The sequence below is a fragment of the Ammodytes marinus genome (genome assembly GCF_949987685.1).
Source record: "Ammodytes marinus genome assembly, chromosome: 20".
Taxonomy (NCBI): Eukaryota; Metazoa; Chordata; class Actinopteri; order Uranoscopiformes; family Ammodytidae; genus Ammodytes; species Ammodytes marinus.
The window spans coordinates 24,554,769-24,578,073 of NC_137224.1; the positions used below are offsets into that span (position 1 = coordinate 24,554,769).

At 41.5% G+C, this 23,305-nt stretch overlaps 1 protein-coding gene across 3 annotated transcripts in view; it reads left to right on the forward strand.

Moving 5' to 3' along the window:
* The first annotated feature begins 459 nt into the window (after nt 1–459).
* The window catches only part of mtr (5-methyltetrahydrofolate-homocysteine methyltransferase), a 94,772-nt gene continuing 71,926 nt past the window's right edge, over nt 460–23,305 (forward strand). Inside the window, exons 1-6 of one of the 3 annotated variants that reach the window (XM_080049291.1) lie at nt 460–596; nt 7,969–8,180; nt 8,407–8,496; nt 10,489–10,558; nt 10,658–10,750; nt 15,152–15,258. In XM_080049291.1, coding sequence (XP_079905417.1) covers nt 554–596; nt 7,969–8,180; nt 8,407–8,496; nt 10,489–10,558; nt 10,658–10,750; nt 15,152–15,258 — 615 coding nt within the window. In that variant the 5' untranslated portion in view covers nt 460–553. Of the gene's footprint in view, nt 597–7,968; nt 8,181–8,406; nt 8,497–10,488; nt 10,559–10,657; nt 10,751–15,151; nt 15,259–23,305 lie in introns of those variants that run through there. The other 2 variants (XM_080049292.1, XM_080049293.1) reach the window with 2 other exon arrangements.

Here is a 23,305-nt window from a genome sequence, read left to right on the forward strand (position 1 = left end):
CCTGGTCAATAACTCTGCTGGGTCAAAAGCAAACCTTCCATGTTTCAAGTATTGACTTGGATAAAAACAGCAGTGCCGGGCAGACATGTGTGGAAGCCCCTTTCTGCCAGGAATCTTTTTTTTAAAGGATTGATAAGAAAATATACATGATATATCACAACTATGATCACAACTAGGCCTTTGTTATAAAATGTCCAAATTTGTAACTCATGAATAATGTCAAAATGATGGCCTTTCATCACTTCAAAAGGTGATTATGAAATCATGTTGACTAAGTAAGGTTAAAAGTTTGATTTTAAAAGTAATTTGACATTGAATGAACAAATAACTACATAGCAGCAAAGGTTAAATGTTTTTTATATTAGGTCTAACTCTAAACTTTAAGGCGTGTTCTCGGTGCTTTTATTGTGATAGACTGGCCGGAAGTCTCAGCACAAGCTGCCGGAAGCTCCCAGAAAACGAGAGTCGACTGGGTGTAAATAAAAGTTAGAGCTGCAAAATTAATCGCTTTGTTTACATACGGACCGTGTTTACAAGGCTGGGTCTTGGCAAGATGGCTCCGATCAACGTCGCTGATCAGTACTCTTCAGCAGCAGGTAAATATAACTTAGGTTAGCTTTCTCGGCGTTATAATTTACCCTGCAATGCTAGCTGTGTGTCCGCTCTCATTGAACTTTCTTCTGTCCACGTGTTGCACCCAGACTGACTGTATACGGTGGTTCTGACACCACATGCTTCTTGTACTGTGTGCGTGCATGTAAGTGTTACAGAAATGCTTTTATGAAGCGAAAGAAAGGCCAGGGTATCTCACCTGACATCTCTTAACTGACAGCAACTCAGTATTATCCTAATGTGTAGGACTTGTGTTTGTAACTCTTTTATGCAGTCTATGGTTAAGACATGGGACTGTTTTGAACAGACAGAGCATTACATCTCCTCTAGATGGAGGCGTAAGCTCAGAGCCGGCCCAAGCCTTCAAGGGGCCCTAAGCGAAATATGATTGGGGGCCCCTCTCCAATGTTAGCGCTGCTGAAACTATAGATCTTTGTTAAATATCATTCACACACCCAGTGTTTTCCGCTAGTGCCTCCACTGTGCGGCTGTGCGAAAATATTATACAGCCGAGATTCAGACCCTCCTAGGAGGGTCCGGGGGTATGCCCCCCCCGGGAGATTTTTTTAACCTTTTTAAAGTGAAATGCATGAATCTGGTGCACTTTGAGGAACATTAAGAGGCTAAATCTGAAGAATTTTGTGTGAACAAATTATTTGGAGACACTGGGTCAGATGAATTAGAAGCTATTGAAGAAGGACACATGGATTTTCCATAAAAATATTAATATAAAATAAAATATTATGGAGGGTCCTCTGGGTTGGGCTTGGAGCTCTTTTTCTTTTACGGGACATATTTCTCTGTAACATAGTGAATGCATTTAAATGCAGTGTGAGGAACTAAGCAGAAGAACTCTGTTGTCCAGCTACTGTATCTTTTTTTCCACAGACAAGGCTGAAATAGGCTATAGACTATACACAGTGCATGGGCAACTGAGGGCTGCCCCATTTCCAATTGTTTTTAAATAAACTCAATACACACTGTGCATGGATGTGAACGTGACATGATCAGATAATTTCGGATTTCCTCCCAGATGAACTGATTACATTTTTAGGCTATTAATTGTCTAGACCAAAACATTTTATTTCTTTTTTTGTATAACTCACATTTGCATAATATGATGTTAATATCAAACACACAAACTAAAAAAAAAAAAAATTTTTTTTTTTTTTTTTGGAGGGGGCCCCCCAGGCATTCGGGGGCCCTAAGCGGCTGCTTAGTTCGCTTATGCCTCGGGCCGGCTCTGCGTAAGCTGCCATGCTTGTGTACTCTTGTGTGGCTCTGTCCAGCTGTATACACTTTGAAACATGTTGAACACTGATGGAGCTCTGTTTCTTTACTTGATCAAGTCCAATTGGATTATTTATTGTGCATCTGCACAAATCCTTCAGCGGCAACCACATTGTGAAGTTCACATACAACACAACCGTGGTGGGTCTCATCTCCAACAATGATGAGACGCACTACAGGAGGTGCAGATACAACAACCTCTTCCTGAACGTCGACCAAGGAGGTTGTTATGTATATCCAGAGAGTCCCCACTCCTAAACCCCCACTGACCATCGGCGGTGCTGCTGTGGAGAGAGTGAGCAGCACCAAGTTCCTGGGGAATCACATCAGTGAGGATCTCTCCTGGACAACCAACACCACATCACTGGCCAACAAGTCCCAGCAGCGCCTCTTCTTCCTCCGCAAGCTGAAGAGAGACAGCCCCCTCCATCATGTGCTCCTTCTACAGAGGCACCATCCAGAGCATCCTGACCAGCTGCTTCACTGTGTGGTACGGTGTACAGCCTCCGGGCCGGCTCCACCAGACTGTCAGGAAGCTCAACTCTCTCCCTCCTCTCCCCTCTGCCCCCACCAACTCTGGACTTTGAACAAACTGGGTGACAAAACTTAAAGAAATACCCACCAGCTAGACTTAAATGATGATTGGAATAATAGACTTTCAGGGGGCAGCCATGGGTGGCCGATACACTGGTGTCGACACCGTCACTGGTGTGACTTCATGCCATGATATGGATTTTCGCAATATCGTCACGTATTGGTTTAGTGCTGCTGACTGACTCCGGGAGCTGACAGTAAGCTGCTGAGACGCCTGTCCAGCGCTGCCCGGCTCGCGGTGATAGGTCCAGGACTGGCTCTGCTGCTCTATCAGCGGTGTGAAGCTCCTGCGCTCCCCGGCTCGGTCGCTCTCTCTGCAGGGTGAATTTTCAAGCCGCCGCCGCCGCCGCCTCCTCAGCTAAAGAGGTTAGCGCCCTCAGGCTAACAAGCTAAGCTAGCGAGGAATCCATCAAGTTTAGTTTTTAGTGAATTCAGTACATTCTGCGCGAGGAAACCCACACGTCCCCAACCTACACAAGTGTCACTCCAAGCATCGATTACTGCTGTTACATCTTATGACATGAATAGTTGCCTAAGAGATGGAACAATAGTAGGGCAATTAAAAAAAAATATTTGACATTAAATACAATTCCATCAACAAGAGGGACCTGGCCCAGGTAGCAGCTAGTTTGTTGTTTAGCCTGTTCATTTCAAGATCTTTAGTATTAAGAATGCATGAAACTCTCCCATGTCTCTGTTGGAAAATGTTCATTCAACCCATTTACTTCAGCTATTATATTATCAACACATTAAATGTATTAAAGAGATATGCCAGACTACTACTCCCAATATAGGCCTACAGGCGACACCAAAACGTAATACCGTGATAATACCCTCACCGCCAAATACGAGAAAAATACCACAAATTTGAGGTCATATCGCCCACTTCTAATGCATTGCATATAGGGGTGGGAAAAATGATCGATTTTCCGATTAATCGCGATTCTCTCTCGAACAATTCCGAATCGATTCATAAAAGTTAATAATCGATTTATTTATTTTTTTATTTTTTTTACTAGTATTTAATATTAGTATTTCCTACGCCACTGCGCATGCACACCACACAAGTGCAAGTTGTTATAAGTGGCGACAAAAGGGCTGAGAGCAGCAAACCCATATGACCTGCACTGGCTTTGTGTCTGTTTACGTTTTTGTATGAGAGCTGAATTCCAAGCCATACTTTTTGCACAATGTGTTGAAATGACATAGAAAATAATAGAATAGAAATCCTATAGAAACATGATTCACAAGAGTAGAAAGAAAATTAAACTGAATCGGTTTAGTTTTTACATACTTCCATATTGTGTTGAAATGCAAGCTGCATTGATTATTGCACTGGTCATAGAAAGTCATATTTGTGACAAGAAAAGCTTTTTCTCTAATACAATATTAGAGAAGGTAATTCATCTGTTGATTGTATTTAATGATCATCACAAAAGTAGGAAGTGATTAGCAAACTCTGAGTAGCAAACTCAGATGTGTATCTAAATATATTTTTGAAAATCACACATAGGTAGTACGTAAAAAAAATTGCATTGAGATGCATTGAGAATCGATTTTGAATCGAATCGTTGACCTCGGAATCGGAATCGAATCGTGAGGTGCCAAGGGACTCCCACCCCTAATTGCATACATACATACAGTTATGCCAATTAATCGATCTCAAATCTGAAGGTCATGTGTATGCACGTGTTCCTATGAAATACTATGTGTTAAATAGAAAACACATCTGCCGTTGTTGCCTTCATGACAGAGAATAACAAACACTATACAATGACTGTTACTGCCGACAGTTGCAATTAATCTGTGGACACATATGATATGAATAATATATTAAACCATCTATCAAACAGTTTAAGACAACAGTTTATAGCCAACGGTTATACACAATTACACGTGTGGGATGTAGGCGAGGTGAGTGCTGCGCATGTTTAAACGTCATCTGGTGTTCAACCATAGATATAATATACATACAGTCATATGAAAAAGTTTGGGAACCCCTCTCAGCCGGCATTATAATTGACTCTGCTTTCACAAAAAAAATATAAAAGTGGTATGTCTTTAATTTACCAGGAACAGCTAAGTACTGGGATGTTTTCCAAACAAAGATTTTTTGAAAAGCAGTATTTGGTTGTATGAAATAAAATAAAATGTGAAAAACTGGCTGTGCAAAAATGTGGGTACCCTTGTGGTTTTGTTGATTTTAATGCCTGTAACAGCATGTAAAACTGATGACTTTAAACACAAAGTTGGTTGGATTATGTTGTTAAGCCTTGAACCTCATAGAAATGTCTGTTTAATCATGAGAAAATTTATTTTAGGTGCCTAAATGCAAGTTGCACTTCTCTTTGACTCGCTGCTGAAGTGAGACAGAATGGGATCATCAAAACAGCTCCCAAAAGATCTGAAAAACAAAGATTGTTCATTGTCATGGTTTAGGGGAAGGCTACAAGAAGCTTTCCCAAAGGTTTCAATTGTCAATTTCGACTGTAGGGAACGTTGTCAGGAAATGGAAGGACACAGGCACAGTGGCAGTTAAACCCAGGCATGGCAGATCAAGAAAAAAACAGGAGCGGCATAGGTGGAGGATTGTGAGAATGGTTGCACACAACCCACAGATCACCTTCAAAGACCTGCAAGAACATCTGGCTGCAGATTGTGTATCTGTACATCGTTCAACAATTCAGCGTAATTTGCACCAAAACATCTGCTTTTTATAAAGACCAAATAACTTAATTTTTGTCTCATCAGTCCAAAGCATTTTCTTCCAATATGAATCTGGCTTGTCTAAATGAGCTTTTGCATACTCCATGCAACTGTATCTGTGGCGTGGGCGCAGAAAGGGCTTCCTTCTCATCACCTGGCCATACAGATGTTTTGGTGCAAATTGCACTGATTTGTTGAACCATGTACAGATACACAATCTGCAGCCAGATGTTCTTGCAGGTCTTTGGAGGTGATCTTTGGGTTGTGTGCAACCATTCTCACAATCCGCCGCATATGCCGCTCTTGTACTTTTCTTGGTCTGCTAGACCTGGGTTTAATTGCAACTGTGCCTGTGTCCTTCCATTCCCTGACAACGTTCCTTACAGTAGAAATTGACAATTGAAACCTTTGGGAAAGCTTCTTGTAGCCTTCCCCTAAACCATGATAATGAATAATCTTTGTTTTTAAGATCTTTTGGGAGCAGTTTTGATGATCCCATTCTGTCTCACTTCAGTAGAGAGTCAAAGAGAAGTGCAACTTGCATTTAGGCACCTAAAATAAATTTTCTCATGATTAAACAGACATTTCTATGAGGTTCAAGGCTTAACAACATAATCCAACCAACTTTGTGTTTAAATTCATCAGTTTTACATGCTGTTACAGGCATTAAAATCAACAAAACCACAAGGGTACCCATATTTTTGCACAGCCAGTTTTTCACATTTTATTTTATTTCATACAACCAAATACTGCTTTTCAAAAAATCTTTGTTTGGAAAACATCCCAGTACTTAGCTGTTCCTGGTAAATTAAAGACATACCACTTTTATCTTTTTTTTGTGAAAGCAGAGTCAATTATAATGCCGGCTGAGAGGGGTTCCCAAACTTTTTCATATGATTGTATGTCTATGGTGTTCAACATCAAACACCTACACGCCACACATGCCTGAACATCTAACCTCTTTTTTTTTCAAAAAGTAGTAGGTCTTAGTGTATTTACATTTTGTCATTTAGTGTGTTAATATTTTTTTCTGTAGTTTCACATTGCATTTTTTTTAATTAATGGAGAAGCATTGTTTAGGCCAACTCTAGTCTCAAGTCTTTGATGAAATGTAGACTAGTCCATGGTTTCTGTAACAGACAATTAGCGGTGCTAGCTTTGCACACTCAGACTCAGACACTTAGAACAACATCACGCATGCATTATCATAGACCGACTGGAAATTATCTACAGGACAAAACCTACATTAGTATATATAAAAACACGTATTTACAGTTTTTTTCGATTGCTAAACCACAGTGGGCACAACTGGAGCGACATGTGCAAAACTCTAACAACAGTATGCAGAGCAGCGGTTCATTCGGGCCAAACTCTAGCTCGTTTTTCATTGCTTAAACACAAATTTCAAAACTCTACACACCTATCTCAAGGCTTAACCACAGCCTGCACAACACTGTGGATTTCCAGCCCTTTTTTTCAAACACTAACACACTACTGTCACAACTGTAAACCACACAATCAAAACAGAATGAATGCCTAGTGCATTTCAAACACTGCAGATTGCAATTTCAACTGAAACACTACTGTAAGTTGTATTGTTTTAGACTTGTTAGTGAACATATACAGTATAAAGGGAAAGCTCAAAAATATATATTTTTTTGGAAATGGACCAATGAAGACAGGTTGTTGGAGCGAGAAGAGTGGCAGTGAGAGTGTGGATGTGTGGAGGAAGACATAGAGCTGTAATGTCTGATGAAAAACAGTAAGGGCTACACTGATAGACCCTGTTGTGAATCATGGTCTCTCATTGAGAGAGGCAGGGTTGAGAGTGCAACCCAATCTGCAAAAATCTAAAGTTGCATCTGTAATACGAATTTTCCACCAAACAAACAGCTTAGAGTTGTATCCTTACAGTAAATGACAACATTACAGGATATATTTCTGTATTACAATTATAGAATATTTACACAGATAAATACTACATTTGGAAATGTTTTTAATAAAATATACAAAATGTGTATCTATTGAAGCAAACTTCTGATTTTCATTTCTTTTTGTTTTCCTAAAAAAACTGGTATGTTATAAAATAAACAATTTCATGTGAAAGAATTTCACCCTTTCATCAAAGAAAATATTACGTAATTTGTGTGAAATAACTAAAATTATTCAAACTGTAAATATTAAAAGTTTGTAATTTATGTATTAGGGTTTGATGCTAGTGTTTGTACTCTGAGCATATTCTGAGTGACAGTGTGTGTTATCTCAGTGAGGACAATTCATAGTGTTTGCTGCACTGAGCCTATTTTGCAGGTGAAGTGAACTGTTCAGCTCCAGTGACTGTTGGTAGTGCAGACTGTAATTAGAGTTTTGCACATTGAGCTACAGTTGTGCCCACTGTGGGTTAGCAATTGAAAAAAACTGTAAGTTTTCCATTAGGTCTTCTAGCTTTTAGCATTCCAAGCAAGACAGACACTGCCTCAGCTAACTAGGTAACAAAAACTTGATATTTCATAATGTTTTGTATTTTGATCGTCAAAATGTAGAAGACAGACAGATTTTTTTCGTAATGACTATCATTTGATTCCATTCTGTGCCTGATCAGAATCAGCCAGTGTCATAATAAATCATGTTGTTTGGCTTTGTTTGATATCACTTGTTTCAATTAAAGTATTTGTGCCATCTGCTTGTTTTTTTTTTTTCGAAATATTTGTCTTACCCCAATACCCATACCTGCTAAATATTTAGTCCCATTTGGTTTATTTGCAGGTTACAGATGTCCACTAGAGGCGGAGTTGCGAGCTGTCCTGCAGCAAAGGATCATGGTCCTGGATGGGGGCATGGGAACCATGATCCAGCAGCACAGGTTTGAAGAGGAAGATTTCAGGGGGGAGGAGTTTAAAGAGCACCCTCTCTCTCTGAAGGGAAACAACGACCTTCTCAGTATCACACAGCCCAATGTCATTTACAATATACACAAGGTAACTTCATCCAGAGGGCTTTGGCTCACTCTCCCCTTAGAAAGATCTGTCACACATTTCATTTCGATGTTTTGATTTTGATATTTCTGCAATCCAACCCAATACAATTGAGTGATTTGCTTGTTTGTGTGGCTCAAAGCAGTACAGAATAACATGGTAAAGTTGCCATGTGTTTCTATGAGCGACCCATTGAGCTCCATTTGGACTACTGTTTCTGTGTTTAAAGGAGTACCTGCTGGCTGGGGCTGACATTATAGAGACCAACACATTCAGCAGCACCTGCATAGCCCTGGCAGACTACGGACTTGAACACATGGTATGATTGACCCTGGTCAAAGTCCATGTACACACACTGACTAGTATTGACTCATCAGTGCATTTCTACAGACAGCTGTCCCCTTGTTGTGTGACCTTGCTGTAATGTCAAACTTTCACTACAATATGCTCCCTACTGATTCTCTTTTGTCTTAAGGCGAGACACCCCAGGTGAATAGGGATTTTTTTTTAACTTATAGATATCATCATGAAACTTTGCCAGTTGATTACTGACACTAACACAATTACTTTTTGTATTACATGTTTTTCTTTTATATTTTATTATATATGCAAATATGCCAATATTTAACCAATTATGCGTAAATTTGGGTCATTTTTCGAGAAAAAAATTGAGATGTTGGATAAAGCCAGAGTTAAAATCTCTATTTTATTTTAAGCACATATTAGTTTCAAAAGTTTTTACAGAACAGATTTTGGATACAGCCTTTTTTCATTTAATAAATCAAAAAATACTATGTACATGTCTTAGAAATGCATTTTAGGCATGTTTTTAGGAGGAAAATGTATCATAAATCAGACAATTAACAATATATTAACAAATCCTTCTGTAAAAACCTTTAAAATAGTGTTATGAATGATTATGGAAAGTTTGGTTGATGTCAGTGGTCTAGAAGTTGAGATATCTTTCTCACAGTATTGGAAAAAGCTCATTTTGAGAAAACGGCCGTTAAAGATAAAAACGTGAATTCTGCTGATAATCACTGATTATAGCTAGAGTAATTTATTGAATTAGGCCCTACACCCTTCAATGCCATATAGGCCTACCACTGCTTAACATATATAAACCATAGCATAGTAACTTTACATCCACATGCTAATTTAAACGTGATTAATTCATTATTAGCCACTGTCTGTCAACCTGCTCCGGAGTCGGCACAGACGCTCTCTCTCCCATGTCCCCTCTGATCCTCTGACAGTCTGTGTCTCTCCGACGTGATCGGCGTGATTTACATGTCTTTAACACTTCTCCCCTTCAAATGGCGATCATGTAATGTCCGTAGCCAATTGATCAAGTATTTTTTTTGTGTTGGTTTGGCATATTTTCGACGTTTTTCCGATTTTATTTTGTGATTTTCGAGCTACCCGCGGCTAGCATCACGTGATGCCTTTTAGCGAATCACATCGTCAGAAATGTGCATTAGCCAATGAGGTTGCGTTCCTAGCATTGAATCCCTCCTCACACTTTCACGATTGGTTACTGATACAAAGGAAATGACCATATTTGGACCCGATAACGTTGTTCTTGAGATTCAGAGCTTTCCAACAGTACCATGGTTATTATGATTCATACAGCGGTCGCTATGCTGTATGTTACGTTAGAATGCTCACTTTTGACGAACTTAGGAGCAAAATACAGACGCAAGCAGTCAAAGTTTAGTAAAATAAACACATAAAACGTATATTTCTGACCTTTTATCCATACTAGTATGAAAGAAGACATGTTATGGAAGCTAAATAGACACAAATCTCAAAATTGACCAGTGCTCAAAAAAACGATGTTTTTGCCTGCCGTGTCTCGCCTTAATGAACTTAATTCCTTTTATGATTTTTAAAACAAGACCTTAAGTTGTCTATTTTATCAATTCCTTTTAACAAAATATTAGACACTATTCAAATGTTGGCCATATAAACCCATAAAATAAGATAAAACATCTCTCAGTAATGTATTATTGTAATCTACTATTATAAAGACAAGTAGTGTGGTGCAGTGATTTCCATTATAAATTCAGTTTATAAAATATAGCAAGTGCTGATTAAGCTGTAATTCAATTATTTGCTGAAGGTTTTATTACCTTGTAATATTCATATTGAGTTATCCTCAGAGTTTACAGCCATGTGCATAGTTTTGATGTGATTTGAAATGTTGGAGTTGACAAGATTAGACTATTTCCAGTTAACGTAATATATTGATGTAATTTGTCGTTCATTAATTGGTCTTCTTTATAATGTAGAGTTATTTTTTTTTGTGCAGGCATATCGCCTAAACAAGGCATCTGCGGAGCTGGCCAGGAGGGCAGCCAACGATGTCACCAAACAAACTGGTTAGCTGACGTTTTTGCATTACAGCAGCACACTGCAATCTGGTAGATGAATATCTGGTAGATGAATATACAATTGTGTGTGTGTGTGTTCGTTCTCAGGTTGTAAACGCTATGTGGCCGGGGCTGTCGGTCCTACCAACAAAACCCTGTCTGTGTCCCCGTCTGTGGAGAGGCCTGACTTCAGGAACATCAGTGAGATAACTGCACAACACTGTGAAGTCATTCACTGATTCAGGGGCCAGCACCTGAAGAGGGGCACAGGACAATGCATGGGATTAGAGAAATTACACAGGGTTTCCAACATCATTTTAAGACCCTGGACCTTGTAGGGTGGTCCAGATTGTTGTTGTGTTGTATTTTTTAAATACTTTATTTATGTTTTTTTTTAAACTCAAATAACTAACATGGCGACAATCACAATCACATTGATTAAATTATAGGCAAATGTTAAACAGAAAACCAAAAGTCAATAAGGTGTCATGCAGGTCCCTTCAGTACTGGTATATACAGTAGTCCAGGAAAGGCTGCCATATATGTTTAAAGTTCTCTTGCTTTCCCTGAAATCTCATAACGAATGTTCTTCATGTATAAAGTACTTGTGAACTCTATGAGCCAGATGGTAAAACAGGGGGCTATCTCTTTGTTCCAAACCTCAAGAATAATTTTTATTGCGATAACCATCCCATCCTGAATCGACAGAGGTTTCCAGTGACTTAAAGTCTCTAGTTGTTGTGACGAGCCTAGAATGGCTGTTTCTGTGTTGGGATGGAGGATGTGGCCGTAGACATCTGAATAACAACGAAACACGCTTGACCAGGAATTGTGGAGTCTGGGACAGAACCAAAACGTATGAGCCAGAGTTCCATCTGAGTGTTTGCACCTAATGCAAAGAGGTGACGAGGAGGGATAGAATGAATGTAATTTTACACGCGAATAGTGGAGCCGATGTAGGGGAGTATGCACACTTTTTACTCCAGTGAGAATAGAGTAATCAATAGTCATTCCTACATTAAATTGAAGCTTAAGGTGTTGGCTTGAAATGTGTAGCCCTTATTGTAATGAAAAAGTAATTGAGCATCAAAGACACTCTGACACATTGCGACAACCAACCCCATCACATGGACAGTTGTCACACACTATGGGGTTGTTTGTCACAATGTTATCTTAATGTGAAACATCTTAAAAAGAAGGCAGAACTAAATTTGAAAGTGTATTTGCATTGTCAAGTTGACACAAAATAAGCAGGGATGACGAACAGGAAACCCATATTAAGACCAGCCATGTTACAACATATGATGAAGACTCCTCCTCCTTTCTCTTTCTCTTCTGTTTCTTCTCCCCCAGCTGGTGTGGAGTGCACTGGGGTGCAGTAGCCTTGGCAGCTGGTCTAGTTTGGGATGCACTGGGTCGTTTTGATATTGTTGCCCTTTTTTTCTTATGCATGCTAGTTGCCTTTTCCTGCTCTAATCTCTCCTTCTCTGGGGTGTCAGTGAGGATATAGCTTGACATTTTCTTTCGTTTTTGGGTTCCTTTCCTGGCTGCACCCTTTGGATAACATGTGACAACCAAACCCAAAGAAAATGTGACAACCAACCCCAACTGGAATGGCTTGCTAGCATCAAGGCTTACAACCATCTAACAACTAGTTAGCTAGCTAACAACAATCTAAACTTTAGCATTCCCTTCACCCTTTTTATTGTTTTGTTATAAACCCATTGTGTTAAAGCTTGAGGAAAAATACTGAGGAGCTAAATATTTTCAATTTGACATGAAAAAAACACAAAACATCCTCTCACCTTAAATTCAGCTGTCTTAAGGTACGAACACACTGCACATCGCCGCGCGGCGAGTTTCAATAGAAAGTCAATGTATTTCGAGCGCCGCCGCGCGAACCGGCGGCCGGCGGCCGGCGGAGAGCGGATCACGCGGCGCGGCCAGGGGCGGCGCGGCGCGGCGCGAATGGGGCGGCGCGGCCGCCGCAGAAGTTGAAAATATTGAACTTTTCGCCGCCGGCCGCCCCGCGATAGCCAATCACCGTCGTTGAGCTCCTCCCGACGTCACTCGGGTGAGTCTGCTGAGCTACAAAACACGTGAAACCTGGCTGGCGGTGCAGTCGGGAAAGGAGGGATAAAGGGAAAAAAGAAGGAAAAGACAGAGAGAGAGAGAGAGAGAGAGAAAGTTCCAACACATCGATAAAATGTATGACAGCAGTTTAATGAGACACCTTTTAGTAAAAGGAGCAAGGAATAGACTCACATTATAGAAGAGAGAAGGAGAGAAAGCCAGGGAAGATGTACTGCAGATGAGTGAATATGCAGAGACAATAAAAACTAAATACGACAACTGACACTTCCAAACATTTCCCTAAACATCTGAAAATCTGTTTGGGTTTTCTCTACATGTTGATATGCCGGCGTGAATGTGTAGCCTATATGCACGGCCATCGATACATATGTGCGTGTGTGTGTGTGTGTGTGTGTGTGTGTGTGGGCGGGTTGTGTGTGTGGGTGCATGTGTGGGTGTGTTTACGAAGCTTGGGTGGCAGGTGGCGGGGAGAAATGTGTGAGAGGTGCAGTGAGACCAATACAAGGGCTGATGGCAGAGATGATGAAGGCAGAATAGCCTACTTCAGAGACGCTCCCAACAAAAACAAATCAGTGAGGATGACGACGATGATGAGAGAGATGTAAATAGCGGGAAGAAACTGGGTGTGCACATTCAATGAGTCATCGGGCGGCGGGGGGCGGCCGGCGGCGGACACAAATGAGCCAAAATGACCACGCGGCGCGGAACCTGCGATTCGCGCGGCCAACCGCCGCGCCGCGCTGTGCAGTGTGTTCGCACCTTTACTCCAAAGAGGACTATGTAGGGGACCTCTGATCCCAATTCTAGACATATCCATACCAAAATTTCAGAGACAGCGACTTCTGGTGGCGAGACATAACAAATGTGACAACCAAGCCTCAACCACAGCGAGCTCTACCAGCGTCCAATGCAGAATGACAGAAATTGTTGTTCACTGAGTGGCCACTACGGGCAGGTTTCAAAACAGAGCAATTTCTCATTGTCATTGTTTCTCATCTCCATGACAACATTGAGGGGGGAGAATGTTTTTCTATCAGGCTAGTTTTTATTCTACTGGAGGTTAAAATGTATGAATAATTAGGGGCGTGGTCTCTTGAGTGACAGCTAGCCGCCCGTTGACCCTCACTTCGCCTCAGAGGTATATGTCAGCTAGATGGGCATATCTCCTCCCCCCCCCCCCAAAGGTCACATCAATGCCCTTTTTTGGTAAGAGAAAATTAGGCGTAGTAAAATCTGACAAGATGGCGACGCGCATAAGCCAGGACGATTGGATGTAGTTGGAATAATTAAGGTCAGCCCGGATGCTACATCCACTTTATATCCTATCTATGCAACCAACCAACATTGCAGTGGGCCACTCTCTGCAGCTCTGGATCTCAGACGGTCACCTCAGTGGTGCTGTGGGTGGGGTAGTTCGTCTGCCTGGTGGGGTGGTAGTAGGGGAGTTGAGGTAGGTGTTGCCCATGTAGGCTTACACGCTGCCCTTGTTCTGCCCCCCCACCAACTCCTTGATACATCACTCCATAGGGATGGCCAAAGAGATCCGGCATGTTCTCTATACTATGTTGCCTCCTTGTGGAGTAGCCATATCTTTGGTTGGAGTTGTGCATGGACGATGAGTCTTGCCCCGGCGCAGATGCCTGCCTGTGGACATGGCGGCCGGTTGGCTCCCAGGCTTTAAAGGCCGAGCTGGAGAGCATGGGGTGCGTGGTGGCCTGAGGCAGCGAGAGAAGGCAGGAGGGGCCACAGGCTGGTACTGGGAAAAGCCCATGAGTTGGAAGCTCTTGTAGTAGCTACGAGATGCACTGTGTGCTGTAAGAAAGGGATGGATATTTTTTCCGAAGTCTTCATGAATTTGGAAAGTTTCTCCTCGATCTTGTCGCCAAAGTTTTGAGTTTCCTCGCGAATCAGAGCTGCGGTGTTCACCGTCGGGAAGACCTACTCTTCACCTGCCCCTCCGAAGTGGAAAGGTTTTGGCGAGTGTTTTTCGGGTAGCAGTTGCAGCAGTAGCCATTCCTCGTGTGTGGATTTTCGTCTGTCTCGACATTACTTGTTGTCAAAATTTTACTTTTTCTACCTTCCGCTTCTTACACTACTGAGGCAATATTAGCCGAAATGGGAGCGATAACTTGAAATAAAATATAATTAAAGACGTGTGGGAGTGGGAACTCAGTGGAAACACATCTTCTAGCCAGACATCGTCACGTGACCCTCAACAACCTATTTTTCTTTTTAAACATCCATTTAACACTTCTATTTTTATTTTGAACAATTCATTGGGAATGGAGGACTGTCCTAAGTTATAACTGTGTGTGTGTGTGTGTGTGTGTGTGTGTGTGTGTGTGTGTGTGTGTGTGTGTGTGTGTGTGTGTGTGTGTGTGTGTGTGTGTGTGTGTGTGTGTGTGTGTGTGTGTGTGTGTGTGTGTGTGTGTGTGTGTGTGTGTGTGTGTGTGTGTGTGTGTGTGTGTGTGTGTGTGTGTGTGTGTGTGTGTGTGTGTTTTCCCCCAGCATTCGATGAACTTGTAGATGCCTACACAGAGCAGGTCAAAGGGTTATTAGATGGAGGAGCAGACATCATTCTAGTTGAAACCATCTTTGACACTGCCAACGCTAAGGTACTTATCATCTGATAACTTTAAACATGTTCATTTGTTTCACTTTGTATAAGAACCGTAACTACAGAAAAGATGATCATGAAAGAAAGGGCTTTACATGTGGAGTCAGCGATTATGGAGAACATTTGTTGTCAGTGGATATCTCCTCACAATCTACTACCTGGAAAAAAAACTGGTGTTAATACACAGCATAGGCTCTGTAAACTTGTAGGTAAACAAAAGGTATGTAAACAAAGGGGGCCCACGTTAGCTAGCAACATGCCTGTTTACAGAGCCTAGGCTGTTTATTTACAGACACACGCAGCAGATTGTGAGGAGAATGATATTCACTCAATACATTTACATGCACAGTTTAGTCAAGCTACGTTCATAGCTTGACTAGGACATGAGGTTGGACTACTGTCCTTGTCCCAATATACAAGCACCAGAGGGGAATCGATACGATAGGTGTTGATGTACTGCTTTTCAGCCCCCTTTCAGCAGCTGTTTTCTGATTGACTTAACTTGCTAGCACGCAGCTAATGTTGAGCAGGTTGCTAAAGTTTAGCAAGTTGCTAGCTAGTTTGCACACCTTTAACAGTTAGCAAGTGGCACACTAGTACCATGTCGAGTGGTGATATGGATGACTTTACAGCTCTGTACATTGTGCTGTTCGCACCCACATCTTTCTTATTATTTGTTGTGGTTAAGCATTGAATGCTTTTTGACTTCCGGGTCAAAGCCCGGCTCCCAACAGCATTATCTGGGTGTGTTAACAATTTCTGGTGGACAAACATGTTTACATGCATTGTAAAGGTCCAGTTTCAGTCAGATTAACACAATAAACCAGTTTCTCTAACTGCATGTGCTTACATGCAGTTAGAGAAACTGGTTTATTGTGTTAATAAATCAATAAATCCACGCTTGTGCTGCTGAGTGATGTTGACAAAAAGTGTTTTGACAAAAAGCATTCTCCAGAATCACTGACTCACCCTTTAACGCAGGGCTGTACAGTGCGACAGTTTTGATCGCATTTGCTATTAAAATTGATCACGTGCAAATTTGATGATGAATACAAGTCTACTCGCACTAGTGTGACAGGTTGCTAATGAGGAGATACTATCTCATTTAGACACAGAGAGAGGAGTGATGCACAACACTGCTTAGAGGGCTCTACATTAACACTCTCCAAAAGCAGGTAAATGTATTCTTAGGCGAGTAAGTAGTTGAGTCCACGCGCCACTTTGGCTGGTGAAAGATGTGTGGTCAGGATCTATGCTCGTGCGGCGATTCTAGCGTGTAATAAACTTCACCAACGGTAAAAAACGGAAGGACACGGCTCATTTTTACATTAAACGCAGTTAAGTTACCGCGTGTGCAAACATACCATTTCCTATGCGACTTTACATTAAAAGCATGTTAATAGCCAAACGTGAGTTCACTTTTATTTTGAAGCAGATAAGAACAGGAAGTTAGCGCTCACATCCCCACAGTGCTCTAGCTTGAAAGGCAACTGGTCCTTCAGCTGAAAAAAATTCACAACAACCTATTTAATTTATCCTAAATTGTACCAATATGTATATTAATTCATAGGCTATGTCCAATGGTTTAAAGTTTGGTTTTAATTAAAAGGGAATGTTAAAAAAAAATATTGTCATTATTAAATATTAAATAATGGAAATAATTCTGAATCAGCAAAAATCGCTATTGGCAGGTTAAATATTTTGTCTAAATTGCAATAATTGCACCCTTATTAATTTTTCTACAATTATTACTGCACAATAGGATATAATATTGATTGAGAATCTCAGAGGAGACCAAGATGACATGCTCAAAGTCAAAGATAATTAGAGCGAAATGCAAGGGTTAAGGTTATGCAAGTTTTCGATCATACTTTGTGTGCTACAAAAAAAATTGTGCTACTGAATTTTTTTGCTTGCTAGCACCAGTGCTACCACCTAAACAAATAAGCGTACAGCCCTGCTTTAACGTCTGTCTGGGTATAACGGATGGATAGGATTTAATATCTTTATTTTTAAGCATTTGATTGAATATATATATAGATATGTTTTAAAAGTATCCACAGTAAAGCATGAGTTAAAATGATTGTCAAAAGCTGGTTACTGATACTATGCTAAGCTAGGCTAGTTAGATTTTCAGATGGGCAAGTCTCATTATATCATTCTGTCTTGATTTTAATTTTAGTGGGATTGTTTGGGGGATTTGCAACACTATACATTTTGCTAAAGGGTATTGTATGAGGAATCAGAAAATCAAGGCATTTGCAGAGATGTTTATGTGGCAGCCATATTGGAATTTCCAAAATGGCCGCAATAAAACATATGTTGTGCAATATGTCGGCTTCTTAATTAGCTGGAAAATTGAGTTTAACTGCTAAACCTAAATGTTCAGGGAATCCAATGTAGCAAAGATATAACATTTCACAACACTACCCTTTAATGGATGAGTGGGACCAAAGTGACCTGGGGCCTCATTTATAAAGCTTTGCGTGGGATTCACGTGGAAGCTGGCGTACGGAAGAAATTCAGGATGTACAGTATGTGCGAACAAAAATATTCAGATTTATAACAGTGCACACTCACGTCCTACGCCTGTTTCCCTTTATAAATCACAATCAACTCTAAATGTGGCGCAGCCTTTGCAGGCTCACGTAACGCCCATATTCACCCATACATAGTCATTGAAATGCCCCAAATTAATATCATTTACTGAGTGCATGAAGGAAGTAGTGGCAATCGCCGACTGAAAGGGAAATGGAAAAATAGACATCACACGGTGTGGATCACTGCGGCCACGCCGAAATACCCGTTAAGTGGCGACCAGTGAAAATATAGTTTGGTGGCACATTGTGAGCACAAAGGCGTCAGAGTGTGGCGATCTCTGTAACCGCTGCTGCCGAAATAAAAAGAAGCGATCCGACATAAAAGTGGACGCTAAAAAGTGCATATCCTCACACAGCAGTGTTTGTGCCACGAGCGAGGGACACTGAGACCCCCCATGAGAAACTGATTTAGGGAATTCCTCCCGTGGCAGTGACAGCGGCGGCGGGTTAATAATAAACTTCACAGCCCCTTTCAAAACACAGTTACGACGTGCTTAAACTTAAAGAAAAACACATACATAAAACGGACTAAAATCCATGAAACATTTGTACAATATGTGATGTACAGTAGGTATTATGATTAATGTATGAAACAGTGCACTCCTGTCTGCCTGACTGAGGCATCGAGAACAGCGTCAGTGTAAAAGTAATGGGCTATGTATTCCACCTCAATTTTATCAGAATGAATTCAATAACAATCAGATAGGTTATTCTTTAATAACTGCAGAGCATATTCGAACGTTGTTGTTTTTTAAATTTGCACTCATCTCCGTTTGTAGGCTATTTAAAGCCACTACGAGTAACATGGCACGTTGGCGTCCCCTTTGGACAAAAGCGGTAGTATTTTTACGACGCCCGCTGTCGCAAAGCGCGTGCCAGGCGCGTGAGTGTGAACTGAGAAGGGAGCAATATAGTGCATGTCCGTGTGTTGAAAGTGTGAGGACTCTTTTCGGCTCCGTGAGAGTGGTTTTGACACTGCATCAACTAATGCCAGTCACTGCCACACACACCTGATTGCAATGAGTTGAGCAGTGTCACCTAACTACTCTCTCTCTCACGGAGCTGAAAGATTACGTGTCCGACCGTGTCCGACTCCTCACAGAAAGCGAATGAACTATAGACGGCAGTTAGTATGGATCACGATGAGGTAATGTGTTTATGTTGTTGTAAATAATTACTATTTCAGATAATGGTTATCTGATGATGGTGAAGCAAAGCAAACTTTGTGTTAGTACCAACCGCTCATTCATTTAGGAGTAAACACTGCAGTCTAGTTTCGCTCTTGTGAAATTGTATACACGTTGCTTGGCAACGCCCTCGTCCCCCGTAGCCTATATCACTCTCCCTTTTAGCTTTTCTTCATTGCATTCTCTTTTTTTTCTTTGATGGTTCAGCCCCGTTATCAGTCATTATGACGACAAATAACTGTATCTTAACAGCTTCCTGCTTTCCTACTGTGCAGACGCTTTTCTGCTTGCTCTCTCCTCCTCTTGCACTTTTTGCTTATATTCTTCTTTTTCGTCAATATAAATTTAGCAGCAGCTCCTGGATACATACAAATTAATGGGACTGTAATTTATTTTTATTTATTTTTTAATAGATACTACCGACATTTTTAGAAACTTTTACGACCTACTCAACAGAACGTGAAGAGGCCTACCAGCAGGACAAGCCTGTGGTGACTGTAAGTGAGGCGCTAAGCTAAAGCTAATTAGCAGCAAGATGCCTCCCTTATCAAACGAGGAGTACCAAATACTCCTACAGAGGATTACAGCACTGGAAACAAAAGTGAATCGAATAGAAGTGAACGTGGAAGTGAATGGACTATGTGGGAACGACACCACTCTATCAGTGACTCGAAACAGTGGACAAGATCGAGCTAACGCACAGCTAACTTGCAACGGCAAGGCTACGAAGAAACAGAAGGACTGTGTTCAAGGCAGTGATAACCCTCCCTGGAATCGTCTTGGTGCAAAGCCAAGGAGATTGGAAAAGGGAGGACGGATAACCGGCAGGGCCGAGCGCCATGAGATGACTGATCTGGACAGCTGGCCTGCGTTATCACCTAGGCACAGTGCCTCCTCAACCCCCGTGCCCCGGAGGCCGCAGCCATGGATAGCTGCCAATGGGAGACGTAACAACAAACTTCCCCAGAGAACAAGTGTGCTAGTGTCAAATAGGTTCACCCCACTGTTACAAGTCCCTGAATTTCCCTCTGATGACCTGGATAACACAGCAGCTTCACACCGCAAGGTAAGGCCCGAAAGCCAAGAGCCACAGAGAGAGCTAACAACCAGGCTAACCAAGCTAACAACCGGGCCTGAAAATCTGATTGTTGGAGACTTTTCTGTTAGAGATATGAAAAGCATGTTTAGTGTTGATACCACTAAAGTACTCTGCTATCCAAATGATATGGTATCTGACTTAGAAAAAAGAATCCTGGACATTGCTGCTTCACACACAACTGTAAAGAACATCATTCTGCACATCGGGTCAAATGATGTTGTAAAGCAGGAGTCTGAAATGTTGAAACAGGACTTTAAAGATCTCCTGAACACGGTCAGCTCACTGAATGCTGAGGTGTATATCAGTGGTCCTCTGCCACCAATCAGAAGAGGACTTGAGAGATTCACTAGATTGCTGGCACTGAACACGTGGCTTTCAGCTGCGTGCCCCGACCACTCAGTGCATTTTATTGACAATTTTAACACTTTCTGGAACCGCAGGCAGTTTTTTAAGACAGATGGACTCTGCCTAAATAAGACAGGATTAGAAGTATTCATATCAAATGTATTCTACGTCCTGCGACACTCATCTGTTCGTGCCAAGGACAAGATACTGGAGAAAGCCAAAACACAGCATTGCAGCAGCGCCAAAGGACAACTGCCGGCCCCAGCTCAGACCATGAGAGATATCAGGGCAGAGAGGAGGGGGCTCCACCCATCTCCGTCTCCCCTAGACCCCGCAGGTCATCACCAAGCCGACCTCTGTCTCCTCCTTTCTCTCCTACACCCACCCTTTCTTCATCCTCTCCTGAGCTGGAGTTCATGGAAATCGTATGTACTCCCCGTCCTCGACGTCCATCTACCCCCCCACAACTCGTCAATCTTAGCCCCATTGCCCGGCTCGTCACCCCTCCACGCACACCCCCTCTGATCCCACCGCGACGTCATCGGCAGCCGTCCCAGCCTGATGAGCCTGCTTGTTTACGGAATAAAAGCACTTGTTGATACGAACCGGGCCACGGCTACACAGTTATCGCCTTTGACTCACAGGATAAGCCGGGGCCCTGTTTCTCAAGGTTTATCTCAAGAAACAGGAAACTCTTAAATTCTGCAAATGTGTCAAATCTGATAAGCATTCCTCTTCAGCCACAGTGTGCTGAAATAAATCGGGCTGACAATGCTTCGAACACACTAAATTTAGCTTTATTAAACATCAGATCCTTGGCAGGTAAAACATTTTTAATTAATGATCTTATTACTAGGCACAATCTTAATTTTATGTTTTTAACTGAAACTTGGTTAGACCAAGATAACAGCTCAGCTGTTCTCATAGAGTCCGCCCCCGCAAATTACAATTTTGTGAGTGAATCTAGAGTGCATAAAAAAGGAGGGGGGGTTGCTATTCTGTTTAAAGAATCTCTACAATGCAAAAAGATGTCTTATGGAAATTTTGATTCATTTGAGTATGTGGCTCTGCAGTTAAATTCAGCCTCTAGAGCTATTTTCATCAATATCTACCGGCCACCACAATACAATGCAAGCTTTTTTGATGAACTTACTGAACTGCTGTCTGTAATATGTACTGAGTTTGACTGTGTATTAATCGTCGGAGATTTCAATATTCATACTGACAAACCAGAGGACAGATGTGCGAAAGAACTGTGCTGTGTCCTTGACAACTTTGGACTAAATCAGCATGTTGACAAACCAACTCATAACAAAGGGCACACGCTGGACCTTATCATTTCCAGAGGAATGAACATTTCAGACATAACAGTGGCAGATATGGGCCCCCTCATGGACCATTCCTGTTTATTTTTTGAGAGTAAAATGTCTGTGCACACAATTGATCAATCAAAAGTAATCAAAAAGCGGTATATTGCAGAAAATACCAGTGAAACATTCATTCAAGCATTTTCTTCGATACCACCCCTCCCCTGTAACTCAGTTAAGGAGCTCTTAGACAACTTTAACGGCAAACTTACAAGTGTTATAGATGCTATTGCGCCCACTAAGATGAAGGTTGTCTCTGGTAAGAAAAGATCTCCTTGGAGAAATGCCCCGCAGGTCAGAATAGAAAGAAGAGAGTGCCGTAAAGCAGAACGCAGGTGGCGAAAAACAAATCTCCAGGTTCATTATGACATCTTCAAAGAGAAACTGTGCACGTTTAACTCAGAACTGAGAAATGCAAGGCAGTCTTTCTTTTCTGACATCATCACCAAAAACAACAACAATGCACGTGCCCTGTTTGCTACTGTCGACAGATTAACAAACCCTCCTGTGCCAGTAGCGTCTGAGCATCTTTCCACAAGGGCCTGCAATGAATTTGCCTCCTTCTTTACTGAGAAAATTCACAAAATTAGACAAGCTGTCACTGCATCAATACCAAGTTCAACATATGTATTCCCTCTTAAAATCAATTCAAATGCAATGACAGAATTTTATCTTATAAACCACAAAAACCTGGAGGACATTATACAACACCTGAACTCCTCATCCTGTTGCCTTGACATTCTGCCCACAGGCTTCTTTAAAACTGTTTTTAGCTGTATGGCCTCAGATGTTCTACAAATTGTCAACATGTCCCTTCAGACAGGTGTATTCCCACAGGCCCTGAAAACAGCAGTCATCAAGCCACTCCTAAAAAAGAACAATCTAGATACATCACTCATGAAAAATTATAGGCCCATATCTAACCTACAATTTTTAAGCAAAATCATTGAAAAAGCTGTTTATCAACAGCTAAATAACTACTTAGCAATGAATAACTGCTTTGATGTCTTCCAGTCAGGATTTCGACAACACCACAGCACTGAGACTGCTCTGGTTAAGGTCCTCAATGACATCCATTTAAACACAGACAGTGGCAAAAGTTCTGTCTTAGTTTTACTGGATCTCAGTGCCGCTTTTGACACAGTTGACCACAGCATATTACTAGATCGACTAGCAAACTGGGTTGGACTTTCTGGAACTGTACTAAGCTGGTTTGAATCCTACTTAAAGGATAGAGACTACTATGTGTCAATAGGAAATTTCACATCTGAGCGGACAAATATTGAATGCGGGGTCCCCCAAGGTTCCATTCTTGGCCCTCTTCTATTTAACATCTACATGCTCCCACTAGCTCAGATTATGAATAAGAACAAATTATGCTACCATAATTATGCAGACGACACACAAATTTACATAACCATATCACCAGGAGACTACAGTCCGATAC